The sequence below is a fragment of the Diabrotica virgifera genome, chromosome 6 (genome assembly GCF_917563875.1).
Source record: "Diabrotica virgifera virgifera chromosome 6, PGI_DIABVI_V3a".
In the NCBI taxonomy this organism is placed as follows: domain Eukaryota; kingdom Metazoa; phylum Arthropoda; class Insecta; order Coleoptera; family Chrysomelidae; genus Diabrotica; species Diabrotica virgifera.
This window is the reverse complement of record NC_065448.1, coordinates 235,057,558-235,078,875: the sequence shown is the minus strand read 5'-3', so window position 1 is coordinate 235,078,875 and position 21,318 is coordinate 235,057,558. Positions and strand designations below refer to the sequence as shown.

Sequence of the window (21,318 nt, the reverse complement as noted above, 5' to 3'; positions counted from 1 at the left end):
ATAAAGGCAGTTTTTGTTTTTATTTGATTCAGAGTTGGACCACCATCTCCATATAGCTATTTCAGCATCTATGCATCCTCAGTGGAGCTATGCAGTCACAACTCTAAACCAAATATCAACAACCCTGCCTATTTATATGCAATTAGAATAATTGAAATTAAAATAATAAACAATATTTTAAATCCAAGACTTTTCGTTAAGAAACTGCTTTCTGGCTGCATCCTGTATCTCCGGTTTTTACAATTAAGCACAGGAGACGAGGAATATAAAAGAAAGCAAATAAAGGACACTTTGACCACGTATTTACCTTCTCTTCGTCTAGGAAAGGATCCGAAGTCAGTTTCAGGTACTCAAATCTGAGTAAAGATGAAAAAGATAAAGGCAGTTTTTGTTTTTATTTGATTCAGAGTTGGACCACCATCTCCGTATAGCTATTTCAGTAGCTATTTTAGCATTCTCAGTGGAGCTATACAGTCACAACTCTAAATCAAATATCAACAACCCTGCCTATTTAAGGGAAAACATCGCGATGCAATGATTCCACCTTTTGAGACGCAAAACAGCGACATCTCTCGTAATACGATGAAGACGAAAACCCCTAGATACAAACTTTACTACTTTTATATAATTATATTAATTGAAAAAAAAATAATAAACAATATTTTAAATCCAAGACTTTTTGTTAAGAAACTGCTTTATGGCTGCATCCTGTATCTCCGGCTTTTACAATATATAAGTACAAGAGACGACGAATATCGAAGAAAGCAAATAAAGGACACTTTGGCCACGTATTTACCTTCTTTTCGTCTAGGAAAAGGACCGAAAGACAGTTTCAGGTACTCAAATCTGAGTAAAGATGAAAAAGATAAAGGCAGTTTTTGTTTTTATTTGATTCAGAGTTGGACCACCATCTCCATATAGCTATTTCAGCATCTGTGTATCCTCAGTGAAGTTATGCAGTCACAACTCTGAAACAAATATCAACAATCCTGCCTATTTAAGGGAAAACATCGCGATGCAATGATTCCACCTTTTGAGACGAAAACAGCGACATCTCTTGTAATACGAGGAAGACAAAAAGCCCTAGATTTATTAGGTTATGTATGTATTTCTCAAATTGACATATTTGGCCTAGATCTTACAGACTACAGCAAGTATGTGGTTGAAAAAATTGTTTCAAGGTAATATTATTACCCTAGCGATGTCAAATTCTGACTAACAATATCAAATTCTAACTATTTTTTATTATTCTGTGGTTTTTTCCTTTTTTTCTTAATTATATATCATAGATGTTTTTGCATAAATTAAGTTTTTAAATTTTCTATGTAAAAAATAGACTAAAAAATTCTAATAAAACGTTGTATTTAATAGAAAATCTGCGTGAAAACTGAATTTTCTTATGTCAATAAAATCGCGTGTATTGCGATGATTTTCTCCCCGATAGGCTATTGATTATATTTTTAAAAATTTTGAAATTAGGTCTACTAGTTCCCTAAGGTTATTAATTATGACCCAAACATGTAATGTTAATAGGCCAGTGTCTGGAATTTTCTTCTCCAAGCCACTTGAAAGTTTGTTAGTTTTCACGATAAAAAATCTAAAAAAGGGTCCTACAGGCAGGTCGTGAAAACGAAAAATTTTACTTTGGAAAAATTGGAGAAAATAAGAAAAATTAGATTTTTAGAAACAAGAAACTTGGTTCAACCCTAAATTTTTATATTTTTTAGTTACCTTATGACATTTTCAGTAGAAAAAACGTCATGAGGGATAATAGGTCTGGATCCTGCGTACCAAAAAAAGTACATTAATAGCAAGCTAAAAATTTGTTAATAGTTTAACGGTGTCTAGTCGGACAAACTTTGATGTATGGGAACACTGGAACAGGGGAAGTTTTAATTGTGGAACAGATTACAGGTTTCGAACGTCAAACTACGAAAATGTCCCACGTATTTTGTCGGACAGAACTTCCAATTGATTTGTTACCCTTTCATTAAACTCTCATGCAAAAATCAGACGCATATTTACCACCAACATAAATCCTGTCATTTGACATGTTCTACGTGTCGGACTTATTAAAACGCCCAACATGTTTGTCGGACAAACATTTTTGAAGTTATACTTCTTTACCGGCGATAGAGGGTAAATTTTTATATGGGAAAACCTAGCGACCGGGCGCATGCGCATTATAACTTTGTTCTGATTGGATGTTCAAATGACATGTCAAAAATTATTCAATATGGCGGCTGTGGCACAGCTGTAGTTAGATTATTTATGGTTGTTGCGTTTTAAAATTTGTGTGAAAAGAAACAACAAACAAAAGTTAGTTAATAGTTATACTGCCTTTTTAAATAGTTTTCATATACCTATATTTTTGAACTTTTGGACTATTTTGGACAAGGAAAACTCATTCTAATTTGGTAAGTAGTTTTTATTATAATCATATTGTAATTATACATTTGTATTAGGTTGAAATACATACATTTATTTTCTCAAGAATGCGGATTTTAGAGAGAAATCCCAAATTAGGTTCGATTTTTATTTTTAAATTATGATTTTTTTGGCGTAGATTTATTTATCTAGTAGGTATGTAATGCTTTGATTTACATACTTAATTTGATTACCAACAAAAGTTCTACCAATCTTCATCTAATATATTGTTTTCTTACTGTTTTGTTATATTTTTATATTTTCTTCCACAAAATTTAACCTACATAATTTAATTTTCAAAACAACTGTCAAACAGTAAAACGTTCAGTTACCGTATTTTTCCACATGATAAATAATGTGGGATTGGACGAGTGAGTCTACGCTTCGATTACGAGTCAAAGCGGCACGAAATTCAAGGGTTCAATTCCCGATGCAAGTTTTAGTTTTTTATTTTTTTTATGCATGTTATGATTGTAAGTATATTTGTTATATAATTTTTTTTTCAGAAAATGCGTATTTAAAATTTTTGCCAACAATTATTATCGTTCAGAAATCATTTTTTCTTTGTGGCATTTTTCAATGTGTTTGTGTGCGTTTTATTCTTTTATTTTTTTAAATTTTTGGTATTGTTTTAAAAATCACATAATATGTAGTAGAAGTATAACTTCTTACGTGCGTACAAAGTACACATACATTCTTGTTTCATATACATATTATATAAAATTTGCTATTGAATAAACTTAAAAACAACCTGCTAATTTTCACAATCATAAACTTGTCAGGATGACATGTTCCACGATTAAAATCACGTTCCACAATTAAATCTTCCCCTATTCTAGCGTATCCATAGATCAAAGTTTGTCCAACTAGACACCGTTAAGCTGTTATAAGCTATTAAAAAATGGAGGAATCCAGTTGGGTGCATAATAATATAAGTTAGCGGTGTTTTTTGTATGGTGTACGTTAGAAACTTACACAGTGCTAGTCAAAAATCCGTCCCCCCCTCGTATCTTTTGAACGGTTATACCTATAATAGTGAAATTTGGAGGGAGGAAATAAACGGACGTAACCTTCTTAACTAGTCATGACAGGTGACGTAATAGTGACAAATAACGTCACAGAGCCACTATGAGCGATAATTTTAAATGGGACCTTATGGCAAGTGATACCTTGTTTGAAAGGTATTCAAAATACCTATTAAGTCATACTATTTTTTTTGGGATTTAGTTGATTTTGATTTTGGTGAATAAATTAAATAAATATAATATTGTAGTTTCGCATTTAATTAATAAAAATTCAAATGTCCGCCTATGGTTTTTTTTTTGTCAAAAAAGTTGACGTTCTTCATTTCTCTATTAGTTTTTACGTCAACGTTAACGTTTTTGACAAGTAATCATATGCGGAATTTTGAATTTTTATTAATTAAATGCGAAACTACATTTTATATTTATTTCATTTATTCATCAAAATTAGCTTAAACTCAAACAAAATTAGTATGACTGAATAGGTATTTTCAATACCTTTCAAACGAGGTATCACATGCCATAAGGTCCCATTTAAAATTATCGGTCACAGTGGCGCTGTAAAGTCATCTGTCATAATTACGTCACCTGTCATGACTAGTTAAGAAGCTTACGTCCGTTTATTTCTTCCCTCCAAATTTTACTATTATAGGTATAACCGTTCAAAAGATACGAGGGGGGGTACGGATTTTTGACTAGCACTTATAAACGCATACATTGATTCATACTCGACTCATGGAGCTATATTATAACACATACGAATACTTATACATATATTTGTGTATGCATGAAACAAGAATCTACAGGTCGAGCAAGTCTCGTAAATTTCACGATTGCGAGCCACGCTTCACGCAACCGTGTTTGCGTACTTGTGTTTCGAGTTGCGTGGTCGTGCGGAGTTATATTTACCAAATTTAAATATAATCGTTTCTACTGATTCATAATAATATATTTATGTCAATATGGCTACTGCTGGGTGTAAAAGATAAATATTATTCTATCTGTTCTTAATGAGTTTTAGATAATTTTAGTTGTATTTCTTTGTAATTTTGTGTTGTACAAAGATTAATTTAACATTTTCTCTGGAAGTATTAATTTAGAAAGATAATATGCTTCATTGGTGTTGTGTTTTGAAGTGTGAAATGCAAAGTAATTGTGATAGAGTCAAGATAAAGTTCACTTTTCAACTGAACTAAATAAGGTATCTGAGAGACAACAATGGTTAAATGCAATACAATGTACAGGTTTTACTAGCGAAATGAAAATTTTCCTGTCCTGTCTGCTGTAATCATTTTATATCTGGTAAGTTACAATTACAACAGTAACGATTTTTGAAGATGTTAACATTTTAATCTTATAGGAAAACCAGCCGACTTAATCGATAATAACAATCTCCAGATTGGGTTCCTTCAATAAATATGGGCTATAAACACAATGAAATAAGTTCCCCAAAATCTAAAATGGAGTGGTATCAAAGGAGAATTAAAGGAAAAAATATTCATATTGAAATTATTTATAAGGCACTGGACTGTCTTAAATTCTACAATAATACTAGGTGGGTAAATGATTTTAGACATTTTTCATTAAGAGTAGATTAAGATTAAGTAGATTTTCATTCAGTAGATTTAAGACTTGTTTACACGGGTAGAGTAATGATGCAAGTACTTGATAGAGTAGAGTAACTCTACCTGTAAAAATGCTCAGCACAGTAGAATAGCTGGTAGAGTGTATAGTTGGAGTTAAAGTAGAGTGACTAGCAACCTATGGCAAAGTAACTACTCTATGACCACCACTACTGACAAAATGTCTACTCGGCTGCACACTCTACCCATGGAACACGCTCAATTATGGCAGAATAGAGTAGGTAGGAGAGTACATGGGGGCGCTGTCATTCTGGCTGGAATTGTGTTTTGTGTAAATAGTGAAAATGAAGTTCACCGAAGATGAAACTTTAAAACTTGTAGAGCTATAATGCGGCGAATACCAGTGTTTATGGAATTTAGGTAGTGTATACTACAGAAATAAAAGTTTACAGCAAGCTGAGGAGGATGAAATCGTCGAAAGAATGGCAAAGGGGGCTTTGGAGTAAACGAGCTTAAGCAAAAAATTAAGAATTTAAGGTGCACTTATAATCAAGAGTGTTTAAAAATACAAAAATCGGTTTCACTATACTAGCATCAGTACTATACTTGTACTCTCCTCATGTGAATGGTATCAAGCCATTTTTGGTAGAGTACTACCGCTACTCTACTCTCCTCAAAACTCTACCCATGTAAACAAGTCTTTAGAAACAGTGGAAAATGAGGTAGCTAGTAGAGTAAAATATACTGGTTTAGCAAATTACAATGTTTTAAGGTAATACAGTAGCGATAAACAGGTAGCCAAAACGTGTTCCAAGATTGTCACTGTAATTTTGAATATTTTTTCGAGGCATTTGGCACACATATTCGTAAAATAATAAAGAATGGCGGTACAGAGCCCAATTTGAAAAATATATTAATATGTGGAAATTACTCTGTAATTATACAATATTTAAAAAACGAGCCTGTACCGCCATTAAGAAGAACAAAAAAATACACTTTCTTCAAATAAACTTTTTTATCCGATGCCTAGATTTTGTGTAATTTTGGAACTACTAATGAAATAAAAAGGTAGTAGAAATGGTAGTTCCAAAATAACACAAAATTGGATAAAAAGTTGTATTTGAAGAAAGTGTATTTTTTTGTTCTTCTTAATGGCGGTACAAGCTCTTTTTTTTATATTGTATTTAATTACAGAGTAATTTCCACATATTAATATATTTTTCAAATTAGGCTCTGTACCGCCATCTTTATTATATTACGAATATGTGTGCCAAATATCTCGAGAAAATATTCAAAATTACAGCCGCAATCTTGGAACACATTTTCGCTACCTGTTGATCGATACTGTTTCCTCTTAAGATAGTTTTAATAGTTATTTATGATATAAGTATTAAAAGTACAATTTTAAGACGCGCATGTGAAAGTTAACTTGAAAAAATAATTTTATTAATGTTTTGACTTCCACATCAGATGTCATTGTCAAAATACAAAATATTCATTATTATTAGGTTTGTTCTAGCAAACAGTCAAACTAGTCAAAAACCATCAGCAAACAGTTGGTCAGTAAAAGAACATAATACAGTCACCAGTGCGATTCCCTCTACTCGCGCTGGTCCACTATTCGCTGATGGTTTCAAACTGATGCTAGAACAAACCTATTATTATTATGCATATCATTATCTGTAAATAATATTTCTTCTGATTGTTAATTGTAAAGGATAGAAAAATTACCATTTATTTTATTTTTTTTAGAATCAGCTGAGAGAAGTGGTCTACAAAAAACCAGGAAGGAAATGGAATATGTGGCTACGAAAGGCAAAAGAAAGGTTTACAAAGCAAATGTGACACATTTTTTTGAAATATTTAGGAATATCAGTAAATTGCATTAAAAAAATGTATGAAAAGATTTTGTTCAATAAAAATGTTTATATTTATCAAGGATGTATTATTTGGTATGGCCACATATCGTAAGTGATGTAATAATACATCCTATCTGTTTTTTCATGAGTTTTGTAAGAGAGACTAAAAACTTGTCTTAGGGTCACCTCCTGTTTTCATATGATATTTTTTTACTTGTTTTGTAGTAATTAAACTATCTATGAACTACAAAACAAGTCAAAACTTACATATGAACACAGGAGGTGACCTTAAAACATGTTTTTCCATCTCTCATACAAAACTCATGAAAAAACAGATAGGAGGTATTGTCACATCAGCAAGGATGTACAGTGATGAGTGCCCTAATAACCGGCAAAATATGGGCAACATATTTAGTTGTGAGATAAAAAGAAATGAAACTAGTCGAGCTGGGAAATTTAGCGAAATTAACCTTTAAATTTACGTTATATTGATCCCACCTTTACACATATCGGAGGAGTATGTCAACTAAAACTGTCACTGTGACAGTGGTAGTTTCCAAACTCGTCTGAAGGTGGTAACACAATCAATACAATCTAAATGTATAAGTTAATATCGCTAAATTTCCCAGCTCGACTAGTTTCATGTCTTTTTATCTCACTACTTAATACATCTTTTGTGCTATTTTGCCGGTTATTAGAGCGCTCATCACTGTATTTCTGGTATATCCAGGGAATGTCTACAAAATATATTTTGAATGTCCAGAGAACATTCGTGGACATTCATGGAATGTTCCAATAAGACATTCAGGTAATGTTTAAAATGCTGACACAGGATTTTCCTGGGATGTTCAGGGAACATGTTTTCGGGGATATTCCAGGAATTTTTCAATGTCTGTGTACCTTCTATGGAATATTTTGGTGTTATTACCGCCGCACTCCACTTGCGATTTGTAATCAGGAAGATTGAACACATTGTTTCAAATACAAGTCAATCCATTTGTCACTAAATAATCATGGATTGACTTCTATTTGAAAGAATGTGTTCAATCTTCACAACTACAAATCGCAAGTGGAGTCCGGCGCTTAGGGCTACTTCCTCTTCAGTATTATGTATTATACTACAGAAATCAGGAACTTTCCTTCTAAATATATGTATGCATCTTGGCCATCAAACATATTCTTCCAAACATTTTTTTAAGGGGTTACATTGGTCTTGTGGGTAAAAAAGTGACTTTTTAAAAAAATTATATCTCGAAAACTAAAATTTATTTTTATTTATAATTGGAACATGTAAAAGTATAGTACTTAAGGTAGTCTCAAAAAAAGTTTCAGCCAAAAATATTCATTTTTGTAGAGTTTAAGTTTTTTTGCGTTGGCAGCATAACTAAGTCCAGTCTCATCTGAAATCAAAAAGTTTCTTGTAGTTTATACCTCTGGCTAGAATATGAATGAAGGAATTAAAAAAAATGAAATTTGAAGATTTTACATAAGTTTAAACACATTTTTGACCCCAATTTTTCTCATTTTTAAAGTAGTTTTTTTTATAAAACAAAAATGACCTCATCTAATAAAAAATCCTTTGTTCATTCACTAGCCAGAGGTATAAACTACAAGAAACTTTGATTTCAGATGAGACTGGACTTGTTATGCTGCTCACCGCAAAAAAGGGCTGTTGTCGAAAAATTGCAGTCAACTCTACAAAAATGAATATTTTTGGCTAAAATTTTTTTGAGAGTACTATACTATTACATGTTTCAATTATAAATAAAAATAATTTTTAGTTTCCAAGATATAATTTTTTTAAAAAGTCACTTTTTTTACCTGCAAGACAACAACTTAACAAATTGTTGATTTCAAATTGTAACAGTTGTTTTGCAAAGTATGCTGCCCTCTTGTATTTTCTGTGTTATCTCCAAAAAACACAAAACAAAAAAAATAAAACAAAGGTTTAACCACCTTCACACCACAGAATCAAGCAATCAAGTTACACAAATTTTCAAACACCTCACCTGACACAGCGTCTCATTACGATTGCGCGAATTGGTAAATATAACTCCGCACGACCACGCAACTTGAAACACAAGTACGCAAACACGGTTGCGTGAAGCGTGGCTCGCAATCGTGAAATTTACGAGACTTGCTCGACCTGTAGATTCTTGTATGCATGAATCCGTAAAGGCTATAGCGGGATAAGATTGTCAAAAATGCCCCCGCACCGATCAGCCCCGCTACTTATGTTTTCGATAAAGGATATAAAATTATGCCCTCATGCAAATTTTTAGCTTCCCAGAGGTCCTAAAACGTCTTAAATCGAGAAAAGAAGAATTTTTAGGTTTTATTTTTTTGTAAGCGCCATTTTACTTTAAAAAATCTGAAAAAATTCAAGAGGTTGTATCTTTTGAATACAAAACAACCTGATTTTTTTCAGATTTTTGTAATGAAAAATGAGCACAGGAAAATTTTTTGAAATTTTCAAAAAATTTTTAGGTTATGATAATATAATTTGGCCAACTTTTAAATAGTATTTTTTTGTGTACTTTTTGCCGTTTTTTTGAATGGCAGAGGCAGAATTTTTAATATCTGAGCGGAAAGAACGAAAAAATCGAAAAAACCGTTTTTTGCTGTCTCGAGATGCATCTCGGGACAGCCAATTTTAGGATTTAGGATCCTGACTACAACAACTGAAAAAAACTAAAAGTGTGAATTGTGTCATAAAATTTGGTATGTGAGGTTATAATAATATTTGAAACAACTTTTTCCGATATCTTTAACGCGAAGCAAATCGAATCGCATATCGAAAATTCACCCTATTTGTGGATTCGCAGTAGGCCGCGTTTAAAATTTAAAGTTCAGTTGACTATTTTAAAAATTGTGAAACATCACCCTGTATGACTGTGCAAAATTACAAATCTGTATAATATATTTTGATAGCCGAAACATAGGGGTGTCTTCATCTTAAATGCGACACACTGTATCTTATCAATTTGATAATTTATTGCAACTTACATAGTCGTATTATTTATAGATTCAAAATATACAATCAAAATACTGACTAATTGAACTGATTCACTAATTTTATCATAAAAAGTTCAAATTGATTGCATTGAAGTATTGAACCAATTAATGTGTAATAATATAATATAATATACAGAGTGAGTTTTATGTATGGAAACCCTCAATTATCTCGGAAACGGCTTGCACGATTTTTATAGATTGTGGTGGGTAGGAGTTTTCTAATGTGGCCGATATTAAATAGTATACCTAAACGCCATAATGTTGGAGTTATTGCTACATTTATTTAAAAAAACTTTTTAAACAAATTATAAAAATCATTTTTTTCGGCCAAGGTAGACATAGTTCTTCGGCCCATTGGGAACAAAAAATTTCTCGTAATTTTTCTGTAAACTAATCGTTTTCGAGTTATAAATAATTTAAAACTGAAAAGAAATCGAATAATGATGATCTTCAAGGTTAAAAAACACAAATCAAAAATATTATTTTTGAAACGCGAAGTACAGAAATTCAAGCTAAAGCTTTATTTTAGCAGTTAACAGTAAGTAATTTGAGCTGGTTTCATTCTAAAATATTGTTTTTAGTTGTTAATGCATCCCGTTCGCCCGTCCTCTCATATGCTCTTCATTAACATTTATTATAAAGCAATGTTTTTGAATAAAACGTTCCAAAATTTTATAACGAGCCCCTGGAATAAGGGTTTAGCTTGAATTTGGGTACTCCGCAGTTTCAAAAATAATTTTTTATTTTTTATTTGTGTATTTGAACCTTGAAAATCGTCATTATTCGATTTTTTTAGTTTTAAATTGTTTATAACACGAAAACGATTAACTTTAGAGAAAAATTACAAAATACCTTTTTTGTTCCCAATGATCCAAAGAACGTAAAATAATGTCTACACGGGCCGAAAAAATTGATTTTTATAATTTGTTTAAATTTTTTTTAATAAATGTAGCGATACTTCTGACACTATGGCATTTAGGTATAGGGAATATAACATGAAAAATAATCAGTATATTTAAAGGACTTCGAAACACAAAAAATATATAGGGTGTTCCATTTGAAATAAGAAAGTTCATAAGATTTCCAGAAAAACGGAAAATCTGACAACAATGTAATTATCACTGTAATATCGGCTGCATTAGAAAACCCCTACCCACCAAAACCTATAAAAATCGTGCAAGCCGTTTCCCAGATACTTGATACTTACTATTTCTATACATAAAACTCACTTATTATATTAATTATTATAATAATATTATATTAATAATCATTAATTGGTTCAATACTTCAATGCAATCAATTTGAACTTTTTATGATAAAATTAGTGAATCAGTTCAATTAGTCAGTATTTTGATTGTATATTTTGAATCTATAAAAAATACGACTATGTTAGTTGCAATAAATTATCAAATTAATAAGATACAGTGTGTCGCATTTAAGATGAAGACAGCCCTATGTTTCGGCTATCAAAATATATTATACAGATTTGTAATTTTGCACAGTCATACAGGGTGATGGTTCACAATTTTTAAAATAGTCAACTGGACTTTAAATTTTAAACGCGGCCTACTGCGAATCCACAAACAGGGTGAATTTTCAATATATGCGATTCGATTTGCTTCGCGTTAGAGATATCGGAAACAGTTATTTGGAAAAGTTGTTTCAAATATTATTATAACCCCACATACCAAATTTTATGACAAAATTCACACTTTTAGTTTTTTTCAGTTGTTGTAGTCAGGATCCCAAATCCTAAAATTGGCTGTCCCGAGATGCATCTCGAGACAGCAAAAAACGGTTTTTTCGATTTTTTCGTTCTTTCCGCTCAGATATTAAAAATTCTGCCTCTGCCATTCAAAAGAACGGCAAAAAGTACACAAAAAAATACTATTTAAAAGTTGGCCAAATCATATTATCATAACCTAAAAATTTTTTGAAAATTTCAAAAAATTTTCCTGTGTTCATTTTTCATTACAAAAATCTGAAAAAAATCAGGTTGTTTTGTATTCAAAAGATACAACCTCTTGAATTTTTTCAGATTTTTTAAAGTAAAATTGCGTTCACAAAAAAATAAAACCTAAAAATTCTTCTTTTCTCGATTTAAGACGTTTTAGGACCTCTGGGAAGCTAAAAATTTGCATGAGGGTATAATTTTATATCCTTTATCGAAAACATAAGTAGCGGGGCTGATCGGTGCGGGGGCATTTTTGACCATCTTATCCCGCTATAGCCTTTTAGGCGGAACGAATATAAATGAATAAAATTATTACATAAATCATCCGAATCAAATTTTATCCTCCTTAAGCATTTTTTGAGCAATTTTAAGCAAATTTGAGCAATTAGAGGTAGTTTGCACCCTTAAAAATAAACTTTTAAAGGGTCAAATAGTCAATAAATATACACTTGAGAGCAAAATAATCGACTCACTTGCTGAATTGTACACGTTAGAAGTCTCGAATTTCCTAAACCTGTTGTCCGATTCGAGTGATTTTTTTAGATGTTACAGCCTTACAGTGGCGTGCTGGCCATATAAATGAAACGGTGCAATCGCCGAGAGGCCGCGGCCTCTTGAGGCCGGTCAAATAAAATTCACAAAAATTTTTAGATGTAACAATTTTTTTTTTAATTTCTAATCGAATGATATTAACAAAACATTTCAAAAACAATTTAAATCTTTTTAATTGTAAAATATAGTTCAAGACTTTAGAATAAGACTCTATATACATAAATGATTGCTACAGATAATATTTATTTTCATACATACAAGTATATTTATGGTTTTTGCAATTTCCTTCAAACATCTAATAAATATTCCAGAATATAAAAATGCAAAAACTTTTTGCACGTTTTCCACAAATATGAGAAACTTATTCAAATTATTAAAAATATCGAAAAACGATTTGATCAAGGTAAATCGTCATAGACGCTTTGTACGAGCTTAAAAATTATGAAATATTCGACGAATTTTTTCAAAAATCTACTGCTCAAAAAAATAATTTTTAGATTATTGCGATGTATTAACATTTAAATACAGTCGGAAAAATGAAAGAATACCCATGAAAGATCACATCAATCACTTATTTTGTATTTGCTGTCTTTTTCTATAAATAACAAACGTTTGTTATAGAAAAAGACAGCAAATACAAAATAAGTGATTGATGTGATCGTTCATGGGTATTCTTTCATTTTTTGGACTGTATGTATTGTTAAATTAAAGCATTTGTACTGTACTTGTATTTGTACTTTCTTGTATAATTGATTTACTAAAATTCAACTGAATACATACCTAATAATAATTGAAAAATTCTCAAAATTTTATTTTACTGTTATCTGTTATCTGAATTACAAAAAATTCATATTTAGGTATTTATTCAGGAAATTATGATTTCTGCCTTACTGCAAACAATATTGTCATACATGTGATAATATTTATTATTTTTAAGATTTAAGATAATTAATTAAATTTTAGTTAATAAATTTAAGAATAAATTATTAATTTATTCTTAAATAAAAAAAAACAGCAAATTTAAAAAAATCATTGAATTCAAAGTTTTATGTTTGATTTAAAAATAATTTATATTTTTGTATTTTTGTTTTTGTTTTATAAATAACGAGTAAAAAATCCTGATAATGGAAGGTAAAATGAAGATGGGAGGCCGCTTTTCTATAAAATCACCGGGCCGCTTGAAAAGTTTCAGCATGCCACTGCAGCCTTATTATTTAAGAAATCGATGTAATATTATTAATGCTAGACAGGTAACGGTCATTTTATACCGGGTGTAACAATCATAGGGTGTTTTTTTTTCTTAAACGTACCTAACTTTTTTATTATCCAACATAAGCAAATGAGTCAAAAAAGAAAATATTAATAAAGCCTAAGCCTACAATTGAATTTTCATTTAAATATTTTTTATAAGCTAGAATACTCCACAGGGTGTTCCGAACTTTAAGAGAAAACACAGTATGATTGTTACACCCGGTATAAAATGACCTTTACCTGTATAGCAACAATAATATTACATCGATTTTCTTAAAAATAATAAGGCTATAACATACTAAAAAAATCACTCAAATAGGGCAACAGGTTTAGGAAATTCCACGTGTACAATTATTCAGCAAGTTAGTCGATTATTTTGCTCTCAAGTGTAGTTAGAATATTAGACATTCATTATATTATAATGCATCTGAACAAATTTCACTCTTAAGCTTTTTATAGGTTTTAGCAATAAGGGGTAGTGTTCACCCTTCAAAAATAAATTTTTAAGGGTTGAAATACTCAGAAATTATATTAGGAATATCAAACCATTATTACATAAATCATCCGAATAAAATTTTATTCTCCTTAAGCATTTTTGAGCAATTTTGAGTAAATTTGAGCAAATAGGGGCAGTTTCCACCCTTATAAATGAACTTTTAAAGGGTAGAAATAGTCAATAAAAATAGTTAGAGTATTAGACAATCATTATGTAATGCATCTGAACAAAAGACACCGCAGAAACCTTATGGAAATGGCTCTCTGTCAAATGCTCTGAAACTTTGGGTTCTGATAGTCGTTGATATGTAAAATAAAAGACTCAATAGGCGCGTAGCTCCAAAAAATCATGGTTTTAAGATATAAGCCTTTGAAGTTATAGGTAGAGTGAGCACGTTTGAGTTGGAATAAATTCATTTTCTGGAGAATGGGTGACTCTGGAGATAAATTACGTCATTCTATTGACGTCATCCATCTGGGCGTGATGACGCAATCGATGATTTTTTTAAATCAGAATAGGGTTCGTGTGATTGCTCATTTAAAAGGTTATTCAATTCTCTATTCAGTAATATAAACATTTACATAATTTACATAAATATTTAAACAGGAAAAAATGCTTATTTGATAAATAAATATTGTTTTTCGCTTAAATTCAATATTAAAGCTGCCACCCATCTGCCTCTTAGCAGTTTGAACATTTAATTTAAGCAATAAGCAATGTTTATTTTGTAAATTGACATTTTAATTAGTTTAATTTAAAAAAAATTTGGGCACCGTGTATAAATAATTATGTTAGTGTTTATATCAGTGAATAGAGATTTAAATAACCTTTCAAATGAGCTATCACACGACCCCTATTCTTATTTAAAAAAAATCATCGATTGCGTCATCACGCCTAGGTGAATGACGTCACGAGTATGATATATATGCCAAAAATTATAATTTAAAAATAAAAATCGACCTGATTTGTAATTTATCTCCAGAGTCGCCCATTTTCGAGAAAATGAATTTATTCCAACTCAAACGTCCTCACTTTACCTATAACTTCAGAGGTATATATCCTAAAACCTTGATTTTTTGGAGCTCCGCGCCCATTGAGTCTTTTGTTCCACACATCAAGGACTACCAGAACCCAAAGTTTCAGAGCATTTGACATAGAGCCATTTCCCATAAAGTTTCTGCGGGGTCCTCTCACCCTTTTTACCCTTTTTTTTTATAGGTTTTAGCAATAAGGGGTAGTTTTCACCTTTAAAAAATAAAAGGCGCCCATCACCACAATATAGATCTTGAAATAGAGGGTAAGGTGAATTTAATTCCAAATTTTCATGCAAATCGATCCATTCTGTAAAAAATGCGAGGTCTTGTCCTATTTTAAGCTTCATTACTGGGACTATTAACAACTTTTCAGCTCGGTATTAATAAATTTTTTTGGTACGCGGGTTTATAGACCTGGACGCGTCCAGGTCTATAAAGTCGTGAAACTTCATAAGTATTGAAATCCAACCGTCTATAATTATTGTGAAAATGTTGTATTTATAACATTATTGTATACTCACCCGACTTGTTTCCATAAAAATATTTGTATGGGTATTGGCAAAGCATTGTCAGCTAAATGTATCTCCGCAGAACACTTTCTTTCAGATTCCACCATCTTAATAAATGTTTCTAACAAAATTCAAATACCTAGCACTTAAAATTTATCTTATTTTATGTTTGGCATGCCCTGAAATAAACCACAATATGAAAATAACCATAAAATCCTTTATAAAAGGTATTGGGACCGTGCAAGTTCGGCAAAGCGACCTCTATTTCTACGCTCTGTACTTTTATTCGCACTTTTAATTATATTGGCCAATTATATTAGTCCTGGTTGCTGGATAATTGTCAAGACCATAGTCCAAAAAAATAATAAGAAGAAAAAATAAGATGCAGGTTATGTTTAGCAAACGTAAACAATTGTATGTAGTAAATAAAATCAGTTATTAAAATGCAGTACTGCAAGCAAAATACAATTAATTTTTACCTTTATATAATAATTGCATATCATATCAATATTGTGGAGCAATATATAATTTTTCTGCGTCAATGACAGAAGGTATGAAATATACGTCAATTTGACAATTTCAATTGACAATATGAATTATTTAAGATAGTTGCAATATTTCTCCGCGACTCGCGCACGGTCGTTTCTCGTTTCCCTTTCCAAGTACTTGCACACCGCGAATATTTGTTAAAATCCCTATGCAGGGCTACATCACAGAACAGAACTAGTGATGTCTTAATTAACAGAACTTAATCCCGGAAGTCGGACACTTAGATTTTTTTATTTAGAATATCTCTGAATAATACTTATAACCTCCTATTTTTGTCGGAAAAATGGTTGTAAATAAAAAAATTACAGGAAATTGGCATCTTCGGTGCGCATAAGCCCCGTGAAAATTGTCCGACAAGGTTACCACCTTATTGTAAAAAGGTTTTATGGTAGATTCTGTTAAAATTATCCATGTGGTAATAAATTAATTATTTTCATAAATTTGCCATGTTTGGCGTATCTGACGCGTCATATGGCCCAATAATTTTGTCCGACAAAATTGTTTTCGATGTTTATACCATTGATTAAAATAAAATTACCAATGTGGTTATAATTTTTTTTCTTGCATAAAATTGACAACTTCGTGACAGCTTGACAGACAAACGCCCCACTACCATTATGCGCCAAGCTCCAAATTTGCCCGACTCCACCCAAATAACAAGTACAAAAAGTTTCGACGGTGTGGTCATAAATAATTATTTTACATGTGGTCCCAAGGACTATAAATTGAAGATATGAACTAACCATTAAGAACACCAGGATGAAACACAGTTTGGCTTCAGAAATGGACTGGGAACCGGGGACGCACTCTGCACTAAATGTGTTATTGCAGATAGACGTCTTTGCTATATTTATTGACTATGAAAAGGCCTTTGATGGAGTATAGAATCAACAAATTAATTAAACTATTAAAGGATAAAGGAGTTGATAGTCAAGACGTACGAATCATAGAAAAATTAGGTACTGGCATCAAAAAGCATCAGTTTGCAAAAATGGAAAGTCAACAGAAATATGTAGAATACAAAGAGGTGTCAGACAGGCTTTTATACTATCCCCACTGTTGTTCAATTTATATTCAGATAGAATATTTAAAGAAGCGCTGCATAATTTGGAATGGGGCGTGAGAGTTAATGGAATTTTGATAAATACAATCATATATGCAGACAATACAATTATTTTAAGTGATGACATGAATGGATTGCAATGGCTTTTAAATGCCATTGGCACAGTGGAAAGAGAATTTGGCATAACCATAAAATAATCTAAAAAGGGTAGTTCCCTAGGTTGGCTGTATAATGGGCTGTAAAGGTAAAAACTCAAACATGAAGTAAAAACCACTTTTATGTAATTGGTATATTTATTAAAAATTTTAAAAATCTCACTGGATTGAAAAAATGTGTCCAATTCAGAACGTTTTCGGACCTATCAGTCCATCATCAGTGAATTCGAATACTTGCTAAATAGCCCCAGAACCAAACAATGGTTGAAATTATAATTCAATCTACATTATGTTGTAGTGATATTGAACAGGCTAAACGCCGATGTTAAAAGATATAACCTCCGGGAACAGGGTGAAACTCTACCGGGAAATCTAATCAACCATCTTAGGCCAACGTTGACTACCAAGTGACTGTTGACTACCAAGTGAAAAACTTGGTAGTCAACGTTGGCGTAAGATGGTTGATTAGGTTTCCTGGTAGAGTTTCACCATGTTCCCGGAGGTTATATCTTTTAACATCGGCGTTTAGCCTGTTCAATATCACTACAATATAATGTAGATTGAATTATAATTTCAACCATTGTTTGGTTCTGGGGCTATTTAGCAAGTATTCGAATTTACTGATGATGGACTGATAGGTCCGAAAACGTTCTGAATTGGACACATTTTTTCAATCCATTGGGATTTTTAAAATTTTTAATAAATATACCAATTACATAGAAGTGGTTTTTACTTCATGTTTGAGTTTTTAAACATAAAATGTTCCAAAAAAATACATGGTGTTTAGCCGTTCCGTCATACAATTCAAAGAGTCCCAAGTTTTAAATATCTTGGTTGCCATATTACTGAACAACTAGATTCAGATAAAGAGATAAAATGTAGAATCGAGATAGCCCGCATAGCACAACATTTTTAAAAATGAGGTCATTCTTCTGTGATGATTAAAGGTCGCGTCATATTATAATGCACGTCGCGTTTTCGGCACGTAGCGTTTGCAGACCGGAAATCGGACTGCCCATTCACATTATCATACATAGAACGTTTACGTTGGTTTCAGTTTGGTGCGGTGCAGATGTGTTTATTGTCTCAACACATGTTTACATGACAAATTGCCTCGAAAACTACTTTTTAAATTAGACCGAGCAGTATCGACGCCCCGGCTAGCGAAATTATTCCGATTCGATATTTTTAAACAAACTTACTCAAAAAGAAGTCCTTATAACATATCCACAGGGTGCCGGGCGGTACCGTGGTCGAAAAATTGTTTAAACATTTTTTTTAAACAAATTCACAAAAGTATTTTTTTCATTTCGAGCAATATTTTTTTAGATAAACTGGGTCATTCTGGGCAAAAAAGGTCTCTTGTCATTTTTCTCTAAAATTGATTGTTGTCGAGTTACATGCGATTAAAAATTTGAAAAATGCGAAAAAGCCATTTTCAAGGCTTAATAACTCGATTAAAAGTATTATTATGAATTTCAATAAGTGACCAAATCAAGTTTCAAACCCCTTCTTTAAGGTCCCAAAGAGATTTTTGTCATTATTTTACTACAAAGCTGTTATTTTTAGTTATTAACAATTAGCGCTATAGTCCAACTGTATCGTCGCCCCCGTTAGCGAAACTATTTCGATTAGATTTTTTTGCACAAACTTACTCAAAAAGAGTCCTTATAACAAACACATCCACAGGGTGCCGGGCGGTGCCCTTGTCAAAAAATTGTTTTAACAATTCTTATTAAACAAATTCACAAAAATAATTTTTTCATTACGAACGATTTTTTTTAGATAATTTGGGTTATTCTTAGCAAAAAACGTATCTTGCAAAAATGCGGAAATTGCCATATAACTCGACAACAATCAATTTTAGAGAAAAATCACAAGAGACCTTTTTTGCCCAGAATAACTCAAATTATTATTAATTTGGGTTTAATTAAATTATTACTAAAAAATTATTTTTGTGAATTTGTTTAACAAAAATTGTTTAAACAATTTTTAGACCACGGCACCGCCCGGAACCCTGTTGATGTGTTATAAGGTCCTCTTTTTGAGTAAGTTTGTGCAAAAAAATCTAATTTCGCTAACGAGGGCGACGATACAGTTGGACTATAGCGGTAATTGTTAATAGTTAAAAATAACAGCTTTGTAATAAAATAATGACAAAAATCTCTTCAGGACCTTGAAGAAGTTGTTTGAAACTTGATTTGGTCACTTATTGAAATTCATTATAATAATTTTTAATCGAGTTATTAAGCCTTGAAAATAGCCATTTTCGCAATTTTAGAGAAAAATGACAAGAAACCTTTTTTGCTCAGAATTACCCAAATTATCTAAAAAAAATATTGCTCGAATGAAAAAATATTTTTGTGAATTTGTTTAAAAAATATTGTTTAAACAATTTTTCGACCACGGCGCGGCACCGTCTGGCACCCTGTGGATATGTTATAAGGACATTGAGTAAATTTGTGCAAAAAATCGAATAGGAATAATTTCGCTAGCGAGGGCGACGATACTGACCGGTCTAAATACTCTGTATCAAATTCAAAGAAATACCTAAATAAACAACGAGGGGAAAACGACCCGTAGCTGTCAACATCCGAAAAATATTGTTTTCGAATGAACCGAACGCAGACGTAACGTGTCTTATACGCTACGTTACGTGTCTTATACGCACAATATGAATGGTTCAATTTAAAAACCATTAAATTATATTTTTCGCAAACGAAACGCTACGTGCCGAAAACGCGACGTGCATTATAATATGAGGCGACCTTAACTTGCAACTTCAACTTCAAAAGCGCATGATTAAATGTTACATTTGACCAGTCCTCATATGATGTCGAAGCATGGATATTAAAAATATCCACCATTAATCGTTTGGAGGCTTTTGAAATGTGGCTACACAGACGTACACTAAAAATACCATGGACGGCAATTCTGACAAATGTAGCATATTTTTCAACTTATATGATGGAATTGGTAGAAAACAGTAAACTTGGTTGAAAAATATCAGAGAGTGAACAGGAATAAAGAAAGCAGAGCAACAATTTAGAATAGCTCGAGACAGAGACAGTTTTGTCATGTTAATCGCCCACGTCAATGAGGGGACTTGATACGGCACGTTAAGAAGAACAATATGTTACCTAAAAAAACTTTTGAGATACTTGAAATATTCTAAAGTCTCAAACATGTTTTTTTTGCTTAATATGTTTATAAAACAGAACCAATGGCATCGAAGGAAAACAAAAGAAAATAGCGTAGAAATTTGTAAACCACTTTTACTGCTAATGTTCTAAAATTATTATCTTTTTCACTTATTAAACCAACAGTATAAATACAAATCTGAAAATATTTACAATTTGTTATATTATTTCCTAATTCCAATTTTGAATAATAAAGAAAGAACCATCTTCTTACCTTTATACAAAATCTTAGACTACTCTCCTAACCAATACATTTTGAGCTTTCTATCACAGACCCATTACAATTTACAAACAGCAACTGGAAAATGTTACGTAGCGGGAAATGCCATTTTCCGTATTTTCCATCTACTCCGTTCGGATTCTGTGCGAAGGATGTGATGTCTCAACTATTGATTGTGAAAATCTGCGCGTGATCATTGGGTTGAAAATAATTCAGTTTTTTTTTAGTTATCAACCATTTCTCAAAAAAACAATGAATTTTAAAATAAGCCTTGAATTAGTTCACTTTTTGAGTCAAATTTTATTAATTAATCTCTGCAATTTTGATACATTTGTCAAAATCTAAGTATAGACCAGTAAAGAAGAAATAATAATAATAATAATAATAATAATACCCTGTGGGAGTTTTTTGTCAGTTCTTCTATCAGGC

The 21,318-nt window shown here is 31.6% G+C and overlaps 1 protein-coding gene and 1 long non-coding RNA gene across 16 annotated transcripts in view; one reads left to right on the top strand and one right to left on the bottom strand.

The window, feature by feature from the left end:
• Positions 1 to 21,029, bottom strand: part of LOC114335908 (protein unc-80 homolog) — a 180,207-nt gene extending 159,178 nt beyond the window's left edge. For all 15 annotated transcript variants that reach the window (XR_007699013.1, XM_050654754.1, XM_050654762.1 and 12 more), the window contains exons 1-2: positions 20,884 to 21,029; positions 15,715 to 15,881 (exon numbers count right to left, since the gene is read on the bottom strand). Coding sequence is in view for 14 of the 15 variants with exons in the window: in XM_050654754.1 (XP_050510711.1) it covers positions 15,715 to 15,809 (95 nt within the window). In the remaining variant the exon portion in view is untranslated. The remainder of the gene's footprint in view (positions 1 to 15,714; positions 15,882 to 20,883) is intronic.
• On the top strand, positions 4,247 to 6,966 carry LOC126887334 (uncharacterized). The gene is made up of 2 exons (XR_007699020.1): positions 4,247 to 5,004; positions 6,785 to 6,966. It is a non-coding gene; the product is annotated as an uncharacterized LOC126887334 (long non-coding RNA).
• Positions 21,030 to 21,318: the final 289 nt, after the last annotated feature.